Source organism: Physeter macrocephalus, chromosome 6, assembly GCF_002837175.3.
Source record: "Physeter macrocephalus isolate SW-GA chromosome 6, ASM283717v5, whole genome shotgun sequence".
Classification (NCBI taxonomy): domain Eukaryota; kingdom Metazoa; phylum Chordata; class Mammalia; order Artiodactyla; family Physeteridae; genus Physeter; species Physeter macrocephalus.
This window is the reverse complement of record NC_041219.1, coordinates 88,010,449-88,024,890: the sequence shown is the minus strand read 5'-3', so window position 1 is coordinate 88,024,890 and position 14,442 is coordinate 88,010,449. Positions and strand designations below refer to the sequence as shown.

Sequence of the window (14,442 nt, the reverse complement as noted above, 5' to 3'; positions counted from 1 at the left end):
ACAGGTCCTAACCAACCCACTCCAAAACCTATCTCCGCCAGAGCTGGCTCGGTACCCCAGCGGTGATGCCGAGGGCATCCCCCTCACTTCTCGCATCTGCTCTAGGAGTTCCCAGGGCTGACTCTCTCTTCCTCAGTGATATGTGTGCTGCATAAAGTGTAATCTAATCCAGAGGTCCCAGAGGGGAAGTAATAAAAGGCAACTCTGACATCTGAGAAAAGTGACTACAATTTCCATACTCAATAAGAGGAAAAGGCTTTTCTCTTTACAATGTACAGTTTCTCTCTAATCCATTTCCTCATGAATTCCCTGGAATCTGATACTATTATCACAAACAATTTCCTGTGACCTTTTCTCTATCCTCATCCACTCCAGCCACTCTGTGGCACTTGGCCACACTGCCACCCTCTCTGACACACCATCTCGGCTGGGGGCAGGAATGTGTGAATGCTGGATCTCAAGGAGTCATGTGGCCTAATGACCTTTCTTTCTTTTTTTTTAAAAATCATTATAGTTTTTTAAAAAATATATTTATTTTATTCATTTATTTTGTTGCGACAGGTCTTAGTTGCGGCTTGTGGGCTCCTTAGTTGTGGCACATGGGCTCCTTGGTTGCAGCAGGTGGGCTCCTTAGTTGTTGCATGTGAACTCTTAGTTGTGGCATGCATGTGGGATCTAGTTCCCTGACCAGGGATCAAACCCAGGCCCCCTGCATTGGGAGCGTGGAGTCTTAACCACTGCGCCGCCAGGGAAGCCCCCTGATGCCCTTTCTTAACCCCGCCTGCTGATCAGAGAGATTTCTCAGGGGCCTTCCAGAGGAGACTCCCAGACTTCCTCCACTGGCTGCCCTCACACCCACTGCTCTTCCCTGCTAGGAGCCCTGATAACTTGGGTTGGTTCCATGTTCTAGGCCTCCATACTAGGTCCTAGTCTGAGGAACCCCAGGTTCAAAGTCCTAAAGAATCATGAACTTGAGGACGGGAACTGCCATGTGAGAAAAGGCCGAAAAGGGTATTACTCTTGAGTTGGGAATGACAAAGTCTACGTGAGAAAGACACAAAATCTTTGACATGAGGACAGTATGAACACAGACTGAAGTGGCTACGGCTCAAAGATCTAAGAACTGGTTCATTGCCTGGGATTGAAAGTACAAACAGCTTCAAATAAAGATTGGAATGAATTATTGGCCCTGTGAGTCTTCACTGAAAGAAACCAGGAGGTGTGGGGATAATCCTCACCACCAGGGCTGCTGTCGGGAAATGCCCTTTGCCAAGAGGTCAGCAGCGGAGTCCTGCAGTCTCTGGGGCAGGCCTCAGCATGGGGCAAAGCCACCGAATATGTGGCCTGCAGTCAGGCCATCTCAGTCACCCCTAGGCCAGGTCTGGTCCCAGCCCGGACAGAGGTCCTTTTTCTGCACCCTGTCACCTTCACAATTGTGTTTCACTCTCACAGGTCTCCCTGGGCCTCTGGCCTGACCATAATACGAACCCCACACAAAATCTTTGATGTGAAGATACAAAATCTTTTTGTATCAAAAGATACAAAATCTTTTGTGCCCTGGGATAAGGGCAATTGATTAGGAAAAGTGAGGGCTTAGAGGAAATCCTTGCCCATACTCTAAAATCCCTGTCAGCCCTATACCTGGCACTCAGCCCGTGGCCATGGCCATACCAGCCACGCCTTTGGCAGAACCCTGGCCTCACCCCAGGACACGGCGCTACTTACTCAGGGGGTCGGGTGTCCGGGCCCAGGGCCCTCTGCAGGGAGATGCGGTCACTGGCAAAGGCGTTGAAGCAGTGCTTCTTATAGCCCTCTTTCTTTTCCTGGGTCTCCTGGGGCGTCCACTGTTTCTTCTGAAATGCTTTCCCATCTGCCCCAGGGCCATTGGGGTCCTGTGGTGGCCGTTCCCAGAAGGGCTTCAGCTCAGCTGGGGCATAGAACTCGGGGAGGCAGGTCCGGTTTGTGGAGGCCAGTGTCTGCTGGGGCTCTGGAGCCCTGATCTGGAACTTGGGCATTGAATCCCTAAGGTTGTGCACGGCCCCCAGCATGAGGTCCAGGACATGATCCTTCTGGCTCACCAAGGACTTCAGCCATGGTTTCTCTGTGGCCTGCTCCCTGCCACTTACATCCCTCTGCAGGATGAAGAGGAAGAGCACGAAGGCGCTGCCCACCATGGCCAGGCGCACGGCCATGTGGCGTCTGCGGAGCAGCCTCATCCTCTGGAACCAATGGGAACCCCGGCTGGGTCAGCTCCAAGCGCTGGCCCGGCCCTGGAAATAGCCTGATGGGTCGTGGTGGCCACACCCTGGGGCCTCGGCCTGAGAAGGGGGGGACGAGAGAGAGAAATGACCCAAGGCAGTGGTGGGGAGGGAGTCGGGGGATTCGGGGTTCGCGTCCAGGCTCTGCTGCTGAATGGTGACATCACCTTAGCCCAGTCACGTCACTTTCCTGCACCTAAATTTCCTCCATCCAGAAAATGAGGAAAATGGACTCTGTTTCTTTTCTGCCCTAAGATTCTGACATTCATGGATCTAGAATAATTGCAACACTGAAACTCTACATGAAGAGATTTAATCAACTCAACCACTTTGAGAAACAATTTGGCATTCTCTAGAAAAATTTAAAACGTACATACCCTATGACCCCACAATTCCTCTCCTGGTTTTATATCACAGATAAACTCTGGCGCACGTATGCCAGGAGGCATGCACAAGAACATTTCTAGCAGCACTGACGAAAAAGGCAAAAATCAGAAACAGTCCAAATGTCTGTCAGCGTTATAATGAATAAATAGCGTGAAATATCCACAGCACAGAGGACTGCACAGCAGTGACAAAGAATGAACCACTTCTACATGCCACAACTTGTATGCAATGTTGAGTGAAAAAAATTACGTTGCAGAAAGATATATCCAGCGCTCGCTTCTGCAGCACATATACTAAAATTGGAACGATACAGAGAAAATTAGCATGGCCCCTGTGCAAGGATGACACGCAAATTTGTGAAACGTTCCGTATTTTTTGCAGCACTATTTACAATAGCCAGGACATGGAAGCGACCTAAGTGTCCATCGACAGATGAATGGATAAAGAAGATGTGGTACATTTATACAGTGGAATATTACTCGGCCATAAAAAGAAACGAAATTGAATTATTTGTAGTGAGGTGGATGGACCTAGAGTCTGTCATACAGAATGAAGCAAGTCAGAAAGAGAAAAACAAATACCGTATGCTAACACATATATATGGAATCTAAACAAACAAATAAAAAAGGCTCTGAAGAACCTAGAGGCAGGACAGAAATAAAGACGCAGATGTAGAGAATGGACTTGAGGACACAGGGAGGGGGAAGGGTAAGCTGGGATGAAGTGAGAGAGTGGCACTGACATATATATCAGTGCTCTGTGGTGACCTAAATGGGAGGGAGATGCAAGAGGGAGGGGATATGGGGATATATGTATATGTACAGCTGATTCACTTTGTTACACAGCAGAAATTAACACACCATTGTAAAGCAATTATACTCCAATAAAGATGTGAAAAAAAAAGAGATGCATCCAGTATGATTCCATTTATAGAAAATTTTAAAACACATAAAACTAAGCAACATATGTTTTATGAATACAAAAATGAATATGTGTGGGACTTCCCTGGCGGTCCAGCGGTTAGGACTCCGCGATTTCACTGCCGTGGGCCTGGGTTCAATTCCTAGTCAGGGAACTAAGATTCCCGCAAGCCGAGAGGAGTGGCCAAAAAAAAAAAGAATATGTAGTAGAGCTACATATAAAGAAACAGTGAAACCGGGGGCTTCCCTGGTGGCACAGTGGTTGAGGGTCCGCCTGCCGATGCAGGGGACACGGGTTCGTGCCCCGGTCTGGGAAGATCCCACATGCCGCGGAGCGGCTGGGCCCGGGAGCCATGGCCGCTGAGCCTGCGCGTCCGGAGCCTGTGCTCCGCAACGGGAGAGACCATAGCAGTGAGAGGCCCGCGTACCGCAAAAAAAAAAGAAAAAAAGAAACAGTGAAACCAAAGTTTCTGAAGAGGGAGGAAAGAAATGGGAATAAAGGCATACAGGGGACTTCCAAGTGAAGTGATTTTTTTTTTTTAAAGTGGATGGTGGCGGGACTTCCTTGGTGATCCAGTGGGTAAGACTCCTCGCTCCCAATGTAGGGGGCCCAGTTTCGACCGCTGGTCAGGGAACTAGATCCCGCATACATGCTGCAACTAAGAAGTCTGCATCCGTAACTAAAGATCCCTCATGCCGCAACTAAACAAGTTCCTGCATGCTGCGACTAAAAAAGATCCCGAGTGCCTCAACTAAGACCCTGAGCAGCCTAAATAAATATTTAAAAAAATAGTGGATGGTGGTTGCTGGTGGCACTGCTCTTCTTTGTACCCTACACATATTTTATAAATATTCTTCTGTATCTGCTCATATTTAATTAAAAAAATCTTTTTTAAAATCTAAGATTCTAATGATAGCACTTTCTGGCAGACACATGGCTCCCAGCATCTACCCCCATGTACGTGGTCCCAGACCTCAGAGGAAGAGTGATTGTAAAACCTTCTGTACACAGCTCTGCAAGTATAAGGCTCAGGGGTTAAGGACTAGACATTGGTGGCAACAAAGCTGGGCACAAATTCTGGATCTGCCGCTTCTAATAATAACAGCACCTACTTCCTAGGGTTGTTTGTTGTAAGCACTAAGTTCAATGAAATAATTCATGGAAAAAGCTTAGCAGTCTCTGCACCCAGTAAGTGCTCTAAAAGTGTTAGTTTCTATCAGTAGCAGCTGTGTGACCCTTGGGCAAATGATTTAATCTAAGCCTCAACTTCCTCATCTACAAAATGGGGGTAACTAATACCTAACCCACAGGGTGGTGGGAAGGATTAAATCAGAAATAATGTATGTAAAATACTCGGCAGAGCGTCTGGCACAGACTCAGCCTTCAATTATTTCTATTATTATCATTAATAAATCCCTGCTCAGCCACACTCCTTACTCTGTTGTACTTAAAAGTAACTCCAGCTGAGCTGTGCTGTTATTTAAACATACACGCTGCTGCCTATGGAGAAGCCTGGTATTCGGAGCCACTTGGATCCACTTGGGGCACACGTGGCTGTCATGATATCAAGGGGGAACAGGGGTCACTTTGCGCGGGGGGTGGACAGGTCATTTTCTTTTAAAACGTCAGATGCAGCAGCAGAAGCAGCAGGAAAGATCAAATCAAATCAAATCTGAGTGTCTATTTTATATTAGGTGTTGTCCGGGAGACAGAAGAGATTTGTTCATTGTGCCAGTATTGACTGAGTTCCTGCTTCATGCCAGGTGCTCTATCAGACGGAGGAGACACAGACTTGAGCAAGTCCAGCCTTCAAGGAGCATACAGTCAACTGGGGGAGTCAAATTTAAAACAGAGATCACCCAGTGAGAAGACACCATGAGAGAGGCACCCTCGGGGGCTGAAGGAGAGAGGATGAAGTCAAGTCAGCCAGTGGGGGAGGGTGATGTTTGTGAAGTCCCTCGGGGGAGAAGCTTGGGCTGAGCACAAGTAGGGGCTGGCCAGTGAGGTGAGCACATTTCAAGCAGAGGGAACAGCACATAGAAAGCCCCAGAGGCAGGACACAGCACCGCCCATCAGAGAATTCCAAGTAGCTTGGTTTGGTGGGAGTATGAAGTCTGACGGGAGTAGCAAATGATGGGTCTGGAGAGGTGGCTGAAACCAAGTCATCATGGCAGGGAGTTTGCCCTTGACCTGAGCTATGGGGAGCAGTAAAGGATTAGTGGGAGCCCAGCATTACAGGAAGTATAGTAGGACAGCTGGTGGAGCGTGTCCAGGAGATGGACCTGACTGGCAGCTGGATGGCCATTTAAGAGGAGCTTGGGGGTCTGACCCAAGATAGCAGCAATACGGATGAGGAGGGACGATATGGTGTTAGGAAAACTCCCTTGGGTGATGGGGTGGGACAATTCATCCCAGCTGGGACACAGACGGACACAGAGAGGTGTGAGACCATCCCTCTCCCCGTGGGATTTTAAAATCTAGTTAGAGAACAAGAATCGGTAGCACCGGGTTCAGGTAGCACCCGTCCAAGGAGGGAACAGGAGTAGGAAAAAGATCTTTCACTGAATACCCTTTTGCTCTTTGAACCCTGACTACATTACCTATTCAAAAATCAATAAAATTAGAACTGAAGAATAGCGCAGACAAGTTGATAACGGTAGAGTTCCCTGTGGGCTTGAAGAAGGCTTCAAGGGGGAAATGGAGATTCAGTGTAGAGGCGGTGTCCTGTCCCATGGGTTGCTGGGCCGGCACAAAGGGTTCTGCCCGACACTGATACCTCATCAGTTTGCAACTGCCCCAGCTAAGCAAAGACCAAGGGCCACAGAATGGGGAGGTGTTCGCCATGACAGTGTTGAACCATCCTGCAGGCAGGCTGCATCTTCCCTGATAATTTTGTCTACCTTCCACTCCAGCAAGAAAGAGGGAGCACAGTTAGAAACAAAGGCGTGGTACAGGCATATCTCGGAGATATTGTGGGTTCAGTTTCAGACCACTGCGAGAAAGTGAGTCACACAATTTTTCGATTTCCCAGTGCATATAAAAGTTATGTTTATACTATACTGTAGTCTATTAAGTGTGCAATAGCATTACGTCAAAGAAAAAGGAAAAACCTTAATTAAAAAGTAACGCTGGGGCTTCCCTGGTGGCGCAGTGGTCGAGAGTCCTCCTGCCGATGCAGGGGACACGGGTTCGTGCCCCGGTCCGGGAAGATCCCACATGCTGCGGAGCGGCTAGGCCCGTGAGCCATGGCCGCTGAGCTTGCGCGTCCGGAGCCTGCGCTCTGCAACGGGAGAGGCCGCAACATTGAGAGGCCCGCGTACCGCAAAAAAAAAAAAAAAAAAAAAAAGTAACGCTGTAGGGAAAACGGCAGTGACGGACTTGCTCAACACAGGGTTGCCACAAACCTTCAATTTGCAAAAAAACCCCGCAGTATCCGTGAAGCAAAATAAAGCAAAGCACAATAAAAGGAGGTGTGCCTGTAAAGCTTAGTTACCAGCTGTTGCCAAGTGCTTAAGACTCACCTCTTCCAGGAAGGCCTCCCTGACTGACTCACACAGAATCACCCAGGTCACTCCAACTCCCTCATCCTGGCACTGCCTTGTAGTCCCTTGCAGTGTGGTTTCCCTTTGTTCCTTTTTTTCCCTCCTGGAGAGAGACTTGGGGTTAAGTTGAGCGCTTCCCAGGCATCTGCTCGTTCGATGCAACCTGGCTGTCTAAGGTTTTCTCTCTGGTGCCTGAAGTTCCTCAAGGTACTAACCACATTCTGAAATGAAACAAGACACCTGTGATTAGCCTTGGCAGTAAGGAACTCAGTCTCTGGTTTGTTTGCTCAGCATGCGAGAGATGGGAAAGAATCCCTTAGAATGGACACATAATCCGATGGAAGCCAGAAGACTTTGGGTTTAAGGATTCCTGCTCTCTGCGTAAGAGACGATTCCCAGAAGTGTGGCTGGCAAGGTCGGGGAGGTCACCAGCCTTGGGGAAGAAATAGCCCCTGTTGTACACAGTCCTTTGTCAAAAGCAGGGCTTCACACGGTCCTCCCCGCAGTGTAGCTCCCTCACCTTCAGGCTGGCCACCAGGTCCACTGGCAAGTATGCCCATTGGCCCTCACCCACTCATTCCCCACCTGCTGCTGCTCAGTGTTCATTCCCGACTCTTTTTCCTCCAACCACCCTTGGGATTGCAACACATCAGACCATCTCGGTTTTAGTAGTGAGATGATGCCAGAAATCCTCTTATTCTAGGAACATTTCCTAGGCTGAGCAAATTGGACCTGTTTTCCTGGCCTCACCAGTCAGAACACAAATTTACCTTCTGTCCCTGGTATAAGGGAACTAAGGCTTCACCCAGTGCATTGTCTATCTAACTGTTGATTGCAACTCATTATAGGATTGTGAAATAAATTTAAAGTGTTGCAAGTCAGCAAGAAAAAAAAACTTCTTTAAAAGATCAGACCAGGGCTTCCCCGGTGGCACAGTGGTTAAGAATCTGCCTGCCAATGCAGGGGTCATGGGTTCAAGCCCTGATCTGGGAAGATCCCACATACTGTGGAGCAACTAGGCCCGTGCGTCACAACTACTGAGCCTGTGCTCTAGAGCCCGTGAGCCACAGCTACTGAGCCTGCGGGCCAGAACTACTGAAACCCACACGCCTAGAGGCCATGCTCCACAACAGCAGAAGCCACTGCAATGAGAAGCCTGCGCACTGCAACAAAGAGTAGCCCCCGCTTGCTGCAAAGCCCAGGCGCAGCAACAAAGACCCTATGCAGCCAAAAGTAAAAAAATTTTTAAAAAAATAAATGTATTAAAAAAAGATTAGACTAGACTAGAACAAAAAACAAAATACCAACTGCCATTACATCACATGTAACATGGGTAAGTATTGTTTCGTTCAAATTTCATTTCAGTTATTATAAATACATATATAGAGTGTATTGAAAGTCCTAGTATGGTTTTTTTTTTCTCTTTTTTTTTTCTAGTATGGTTTTAAGCTTTAATAACTTCAGAAGTATAAATGCTACAGACTTACAAAGAATATCATTTGAAAGTTTTATTTAAATTTCTTTCACCTTATTTTTATGAATTTTGAATAATAAATTTTTATTTTAATGTTTGTCTCTGTCCATTGAAGATGAAAAACCTCTCCTGATACAAAACTAAAATGAAAATTTTGTTATTCAAAATTCACATAGGTAAAATAAATTTAAATTATTACATTTTCAAATGATGTTTTTTGTTAGTTTGTAGAATTCCTACCTCTTATGCGATTAAAGTGTAAAACTTTTCTAAGGATATTCCCTGGTGGTCCAGTGGTTAGGACTCGGCACTTTCACTGCTGTGGCCTGAGTTTATACTTCTACTTTGGCCTTATCACAGTCTGTCCTCTCTCACACCTTTGTGAACTCCTGGACCAGAGAGGACAGGTTATTTTCACCTTTTTAATCACTTGCAAAGTCTAGCACAAGGTTCGTATGTAGCAGGTATTCCATAAACTCTTTTAAATGAGATGAGGCCTGTGGGGTTAACATGACCCCTTTAAAGCAACAAGGGTGAGGGCTGGCTTCACTAAATGTTTTGAATGCACTTATGCCAACAAGCATGTGAGTTACATGATGTTCTGTTGTTACACACCAGCCTGGCACTTAGATGAGGTCTGTCTGAGTCCAGTACTCTCATTTGACAGTGAGGCCAGAGTGGTTAGGTGACTTCTCTTGTGTCACACAGCTCACAGCTCTCCCAACTCCCAGGCCACTGCTCTGTTCCCACACTCTTACCTCCCCCTTGGAGGTCACCTGGGGAGTTTGGGGACCAGGTTTGGCTCTCCTGAGCCTGGGGCAGGGCGATTTTCAGAACCTCCCAATTCCACTCATAGACAACCCCCCAGCCTCTCCCCCTCCCTCTCCCCTCCCCCGCTCCTTCCACCACCCGCCGGGGCTTGCCCTCCTCCAACTCCCACCTAGGACTACAAATGCTTTAAAGATGCCGCAAATCAAAGTCCTTGGTAAAGTTTCGGCTTTTGTGAAAGCCAGGGTTAGCTACCCAGAACATGCTCTTGCTGGTCAGGTGGCCTCTTTGTAACAAAGTTTCTTTCTGTTTATCAGTGGAGCTGCTGACCTCCTGGAGACGTGGCGGCCAGGAAGTTAGCAGTGGCGACACCACCAACAGGGATGTTTGCTCAGGTTAGTCAGACTACCGTTCAATTACAGGTTTATTCTTTGAAAAGTGATGACTGTTGCCGCTCTCACTCTGAGCATGTGTGTGGAGGAGCTAACACCACGCTGGGGGGTGGGGGTGGGGGGGGACAGGTCAATTTCAAGCTACTGGTTGGGGGGAGGGAGCCAAGAGGCTGTTTTGGACAAATGATTCTCCCTTTCTTCCCTGCCAGCACTTTCTCGACATCAAACCCTGCCTGCATTTCACTTCCTCTGTTCTCATGCTGTGAACAAAGTAGCAAACTATCTGCTCCAAACTCCTCCTCCCACCTCTGACCCTTTGAATTACAGAATGCTGGGAGGTTTTCACTTTTCTCCATAATTACACTTTCAAGACACTTCAGCTTTCCCCGGAGACTAAAGCTGCAGTAAAGCTGCAGTACGTGGTTATTTTCCCAGAAAGATGCACTGAAAGTTATTTCAGTAGCTAGTCTGTCAGGTTTTCTCCCTGGCAGATGTAGGTTCATGTTTTGTTTGCATAACATTTTAAGCTTTAGTTACCCAAACAGATTTTTCCATTGAAAAACCCAACCCTGTACACCTAGAAAATGCTTGGCATATAGTAGGTGCTCAGTAAATATTCCTTGATTTATTCTAAGTTTGTAAAAGTCACTGAAAATCAAAATAATATGTGACCAAGCAGGAAGTTCAACAGCTCACAGGTTTTTGTTACTGGAGGCCCTCCAGGCCCTGCCAGGTTAAGGCAGGGATGTGCACCCTGTGCGACTATCTCAAACTGAGCCTTGAGACTCCTCGGAATCCAGGGATAAAGAAGGACCCCAGGTGGGCATAAGCTGGGATTCCCTAATTATCTAGGAACCCTGGTGACAATCAGGCTGGGTTTGAGAGAAGGCAAAAAAAAGAACTTGGATTGAGTCTTATCATCCTTTGATTGTCAGAGGAAGGGGAACGGATGGGGGTAAGTTTAACAGGAGGGGTATTCCTGAAGGCTTGCGCTGGTCTCCAGATTGGGGGGGCAGGGGATGGTGAGGACAGAACCGAAGTTTTCCCTTCTGTCCTCACCGCACAGGGTGCTCCTGGCTGTAGGACTTCTGCCTAGGGCCACTGGATACTCAACGTGCCACACCCTGAACTCAGTGTCTGTGCCCTGCCCCCTAAGCTAGCCAGCATTCCCAATTTCCCCATTGCTGCCAGTAGTGTAGAGATCCTGGAAACAACTCTTGGCCCTGCTCTACCCCCAGGCACGCAGTTTCTAAACAGTTTTCAACATCAGGTTCACTCCATGCCCACGCCCAAGTCCTGCTGATTCATTCCCTGCCTCCTGGATCCTCCTCTTCCTCTCCACTTTCAAAACCGTCATCTGAGACTGTGCTCTTATCGCCCAATATCTGGAGGATAAGCAGACGCTGCCTGCCAGCCTCCTCTGCCTCAGGCCTCTCTCTCCCTTTCACAATCAGAAGAGCCATATTCATATTCCTTTAGTGCCATTTGATTGTAGCAGAAACATGGCCTGGGCAGTCGGCTTCCTGTTTGCTACTCACCCTCACCGTCTATCTTTTCCTCTTCAAAGTGTTTCCCTTATATTCTTGCTAAGCAAGCCATGTTCCCTTTCTCTCTCAAATTCTTACCTGAAACTCCCCTCCTCCAAGGAGCATCTTACTGCCCTCAGTATCTGGGTGTATTTGTTTCCAAGTTTCACTGCCCATGTTTCCCCATGTGGGACTTCCTCACTAGATTTTTATGGGGGAGAGAGAACCAACAAGTCTAGACATTGGGCCACCTAGATTCTGTTTTCTTTCTTCTTCCCAATCCTTAAATCCTAGCCCCCAGTCTTTCGCCTCTACTATGCTTTTCCCCACCAGTTCACCCAGCTTTCTGATCCCTGCAGCATCTCTCTCTCCTGAGGTATTTGGTTGTTAATTCCACTGCCCTGATCTGTCTGTTCTTTGTTTTCTATCATATGCAGAGCTGAGGGTGAGGATTGGGTTTCTTCCTTTCTTCAAATCTCTACCTAGGGCTCAGGACCAGGTTGCACAGGGCACAGGAGAATAACCTGACCTCCCAGGGCTCTCAGGTGCCACAAAAGAGTCTTGTAACAGTCCTTTTTCTCCCCAGACTGAGCCCATCCTTGTTCACTGGGCAAGCCTTTTACACAGCACAATTACAGCTTTGAGCTCAACACAGTGACAGGCAGTGCCCTGCACTTGACCTCCCATTTATTCAAACCCTCACTCTCATTCCCATCAAATGAGGAAGGACATTTGGGGCCTTCCCAGAGAGGGGCAGAGTGGTGTAGGAGGAGCCAAGTTCGCCCAAATCTTTGGCACAGTCACTGGGTCCCTCTGGTACCTAGAAAGCCACTTTGGTCCTCAGCTTCACTTCTAGGGCTGGAGATGTCAGAACACATCCATGGAGCCAGAGGAGGTTCAGGACGATACCACCGCCATTTTTAATATTACTACTTACCATATCAACAAACAGTTGTCTTTTCCATTTTACACATAAGGAAACTGAAGCACAGGGAGGTTTAGTAACCTGACCAAGGTCACAGAGCTAGGAAGTGGCAGAGGCAGAATTTGTTCCCAAGCACATGTCTTTCCAAAGTCCACTGTCTTAACCATGACACCAAGTGCTGTCTTGCACTTGTCTGGTGCTTGGAGCGTTGCCAAAGCATTTTCATATACTCCTTCTCATTTGCTCCCACCCAGGGAGTGTTTATGTTATCTGGCCAAGGCTAGACAGCTAAATTGGTGACAGAGCTGAGCCAGCTCTCTGCCACCATTATACCCACTGCCTCTGCCCTAGGGTAAGCTGCCCCTCTGATTCCTAATTTCTGTTCTAGACAATGGCTACATGGGCTAAGCCCATGGTCATATCTCCTGTTCAGTTTTTTCCCAACTGAATCTGGACTAAGATGTTTTTGATCTCAGAGGGCATTTGACATTCCTCAGGGCTTCCCCTTTTCAGGCGTGAGTTCTTCCATTCTGCTGTGGTTAGGAATCAGCTGTTCTGCTAACTGTGGTTAGTGATTACCAAGGATGAGGCCATCTCAGGCAGCCCAGTAGCATTCATGGTTCCTTTGACAGACCTGCCCTGCTTACTGCCCTGCTGCTCCTGAAAGTAGTTTTCTCTTGTTACCTCTGGGTGCCTAAAGTGAATGTCATTGTTGAGAAACAGGAGCTAGGGAAGTACCTGCAATGATACTGGCTTCTGCTGGATAATTTGAACTAAAGTATATTTCAAACCCCTCACCTTAGCTTGTATTATTCATCACACGCATTTGCCTGTCTAATCCTTTTCACCCTTTCTGTGATGGGCAGAGACTCTGCTCATCCGTCGGAGAGGAGAACGGGGCGTCAGTAGCGCACACACACATCTCTGGCAAAATGAGCCCCAGGTTCCTTGGTGTGTCCAGAGTTGTTAACTTCATGCAGTGTCTGTAAACTGCATTTGTGGGTCTGGCAGTGCACTGAGAGGGCAGCATTAAAATCCTCCCTGTGAATGTTGAAATGGGTGGTTGGCTAATAGCGGGGTCTGTTCTATGCTTTGCTGGCAAATTGACACCCTCCCTCTACCCCCATACACACAGGAGAGCCCTGTCCTACCCGCTGCAGAGGTCAGGGTCTGGGATGACAGGCTCTGCGGGCAAGTAACAAACTATTTCTCCTTTCGGTTAGTCTGGGGTTTGGAACAAGTGACAGGGAATCAGGAAGTTGGTGACAGTCACAGTCATGAACACCCATCAGACTCCCTCCCCACAATACCATGTACACAGCTCCCATCCCCCAAAGGCCCAAGCCTCCAGAGGGAGAACATCTGAGGCCCTATGCCCACCCCACCGGGAGGCTTCCCACCGCTAGCCCCTTCTGCTCAGAAGCAGCGTGGCACCGGCAGGAGGAAACCTCTCTGAAAGATTTTCTGTAGCGGAGAACAGGGGGTGGCCCGACGTGGGGAGATGGGGCACAGAAGAGATGCCGGGGGATGGATGGGTGAGGGTGGGTGAAGGGCAGCGGCCACAGGGTCCCGAGGGAGTGCACTGGCTAGTCCCTCTTCATCCTACTCCTCCAGGTCCCAGAGACCTGAGCTTTTCTTTCGTCCTTTCAGGAAGGCGCAAAGGTAGAGGGGGGTCCTACCGAGGGAGGAGCTAGAGGCCACCACGACAGATGGACCAGCCCGGTCCTGCCCCTTCATTTTACTGTCGGGGGTGGCGAGGAAGAACAGGAGGAGTAGAAGGTGGGCGGAGGGGGGAGGTGGGGAGCAAGGACTTGGCAGAAGCGAGCTCGACTGGAGGGAGGTCCCGAGAAGCAGGAGAGCTCTGGGTTCCAAGTCCGGGGGAGGGTCGCGGGCTGCTTCTGCCTCTTACCTGTCGCGCCCAGGCAGAGCCACAGCCGCGCGGCCGTGCAGGTCGCGGGTTTCCCGACGGGAAGTCCTGGAGGGCGGGGCCGGGGCGGGCGCTGCACGGCCGCTGGGGCGCGTCCTCCCCCCCTCTCCCGGGCCAGGTGCAGGCGGCCATCCGCCGCGCCCCTGAGCGCTGCAGCGCGCCGCGGAACGCCCGGCTGCTCCGAGGTCGCCCCCGGCCTTAAGCACCCAGCCCGCCGCCGCCGCTGCTGGGAGCCCGGCTGCTCCAGCTTCTCCGGATCTCAGCAAACCCCGGGGGGGCAGTCTCCGCGGCCAGGTTCTCAGCGCCGGTAAAGATTGGAGGG

At 49.1% G+C, this 14,442-nt stretch overlaps 1 protein-coding gene and 1 non-coding gene across 2 annotated transcripts in view; one reads left to right on the top strand and one right to left on the bottom strand.

Annotated features, from left to right (window-relative positions):
• The window catches only part of GALNT6 (polypeptide N-acetylgalactosaminyltransferase 6), a 36,642-nt gene extending 22,440 nt beyond the window's left edge, over positions 1–14,202 (bottom strand). Inside the window, exons 1-3 of the mRNA XM_007119474.3 lie at positions 14,103–14,202; positions 7,088–7,329; positions 1,726–2,318 (exon numbers count right to left, since the gene is read on the bottom strand). Of these exons, the coding sequence (XP_007119536.2) occupies positions 1,726–2,216 (491 nt within the window). The 5' untranslated portion in view covers positions 2,217–2,318; positions 7,088–7,329; positions 14,103–14,202. The remainder of the gene's footprint in view (positions 1–1,725; positions 2,319–7,087; positions 7,330–14,102) is intronic.
• LOC112064729 (U6 spliceosomal RNA) lies at positions 2,915–3,021 on the top strand. The gene has a single exon (XR_002891631.1). It is a non-coding gene; the product is annotated as a U6 spliceosomal RNA (small nuclear RNA).
• Positions 14,203–14,442: the final 240 nt, after the last annotated feature.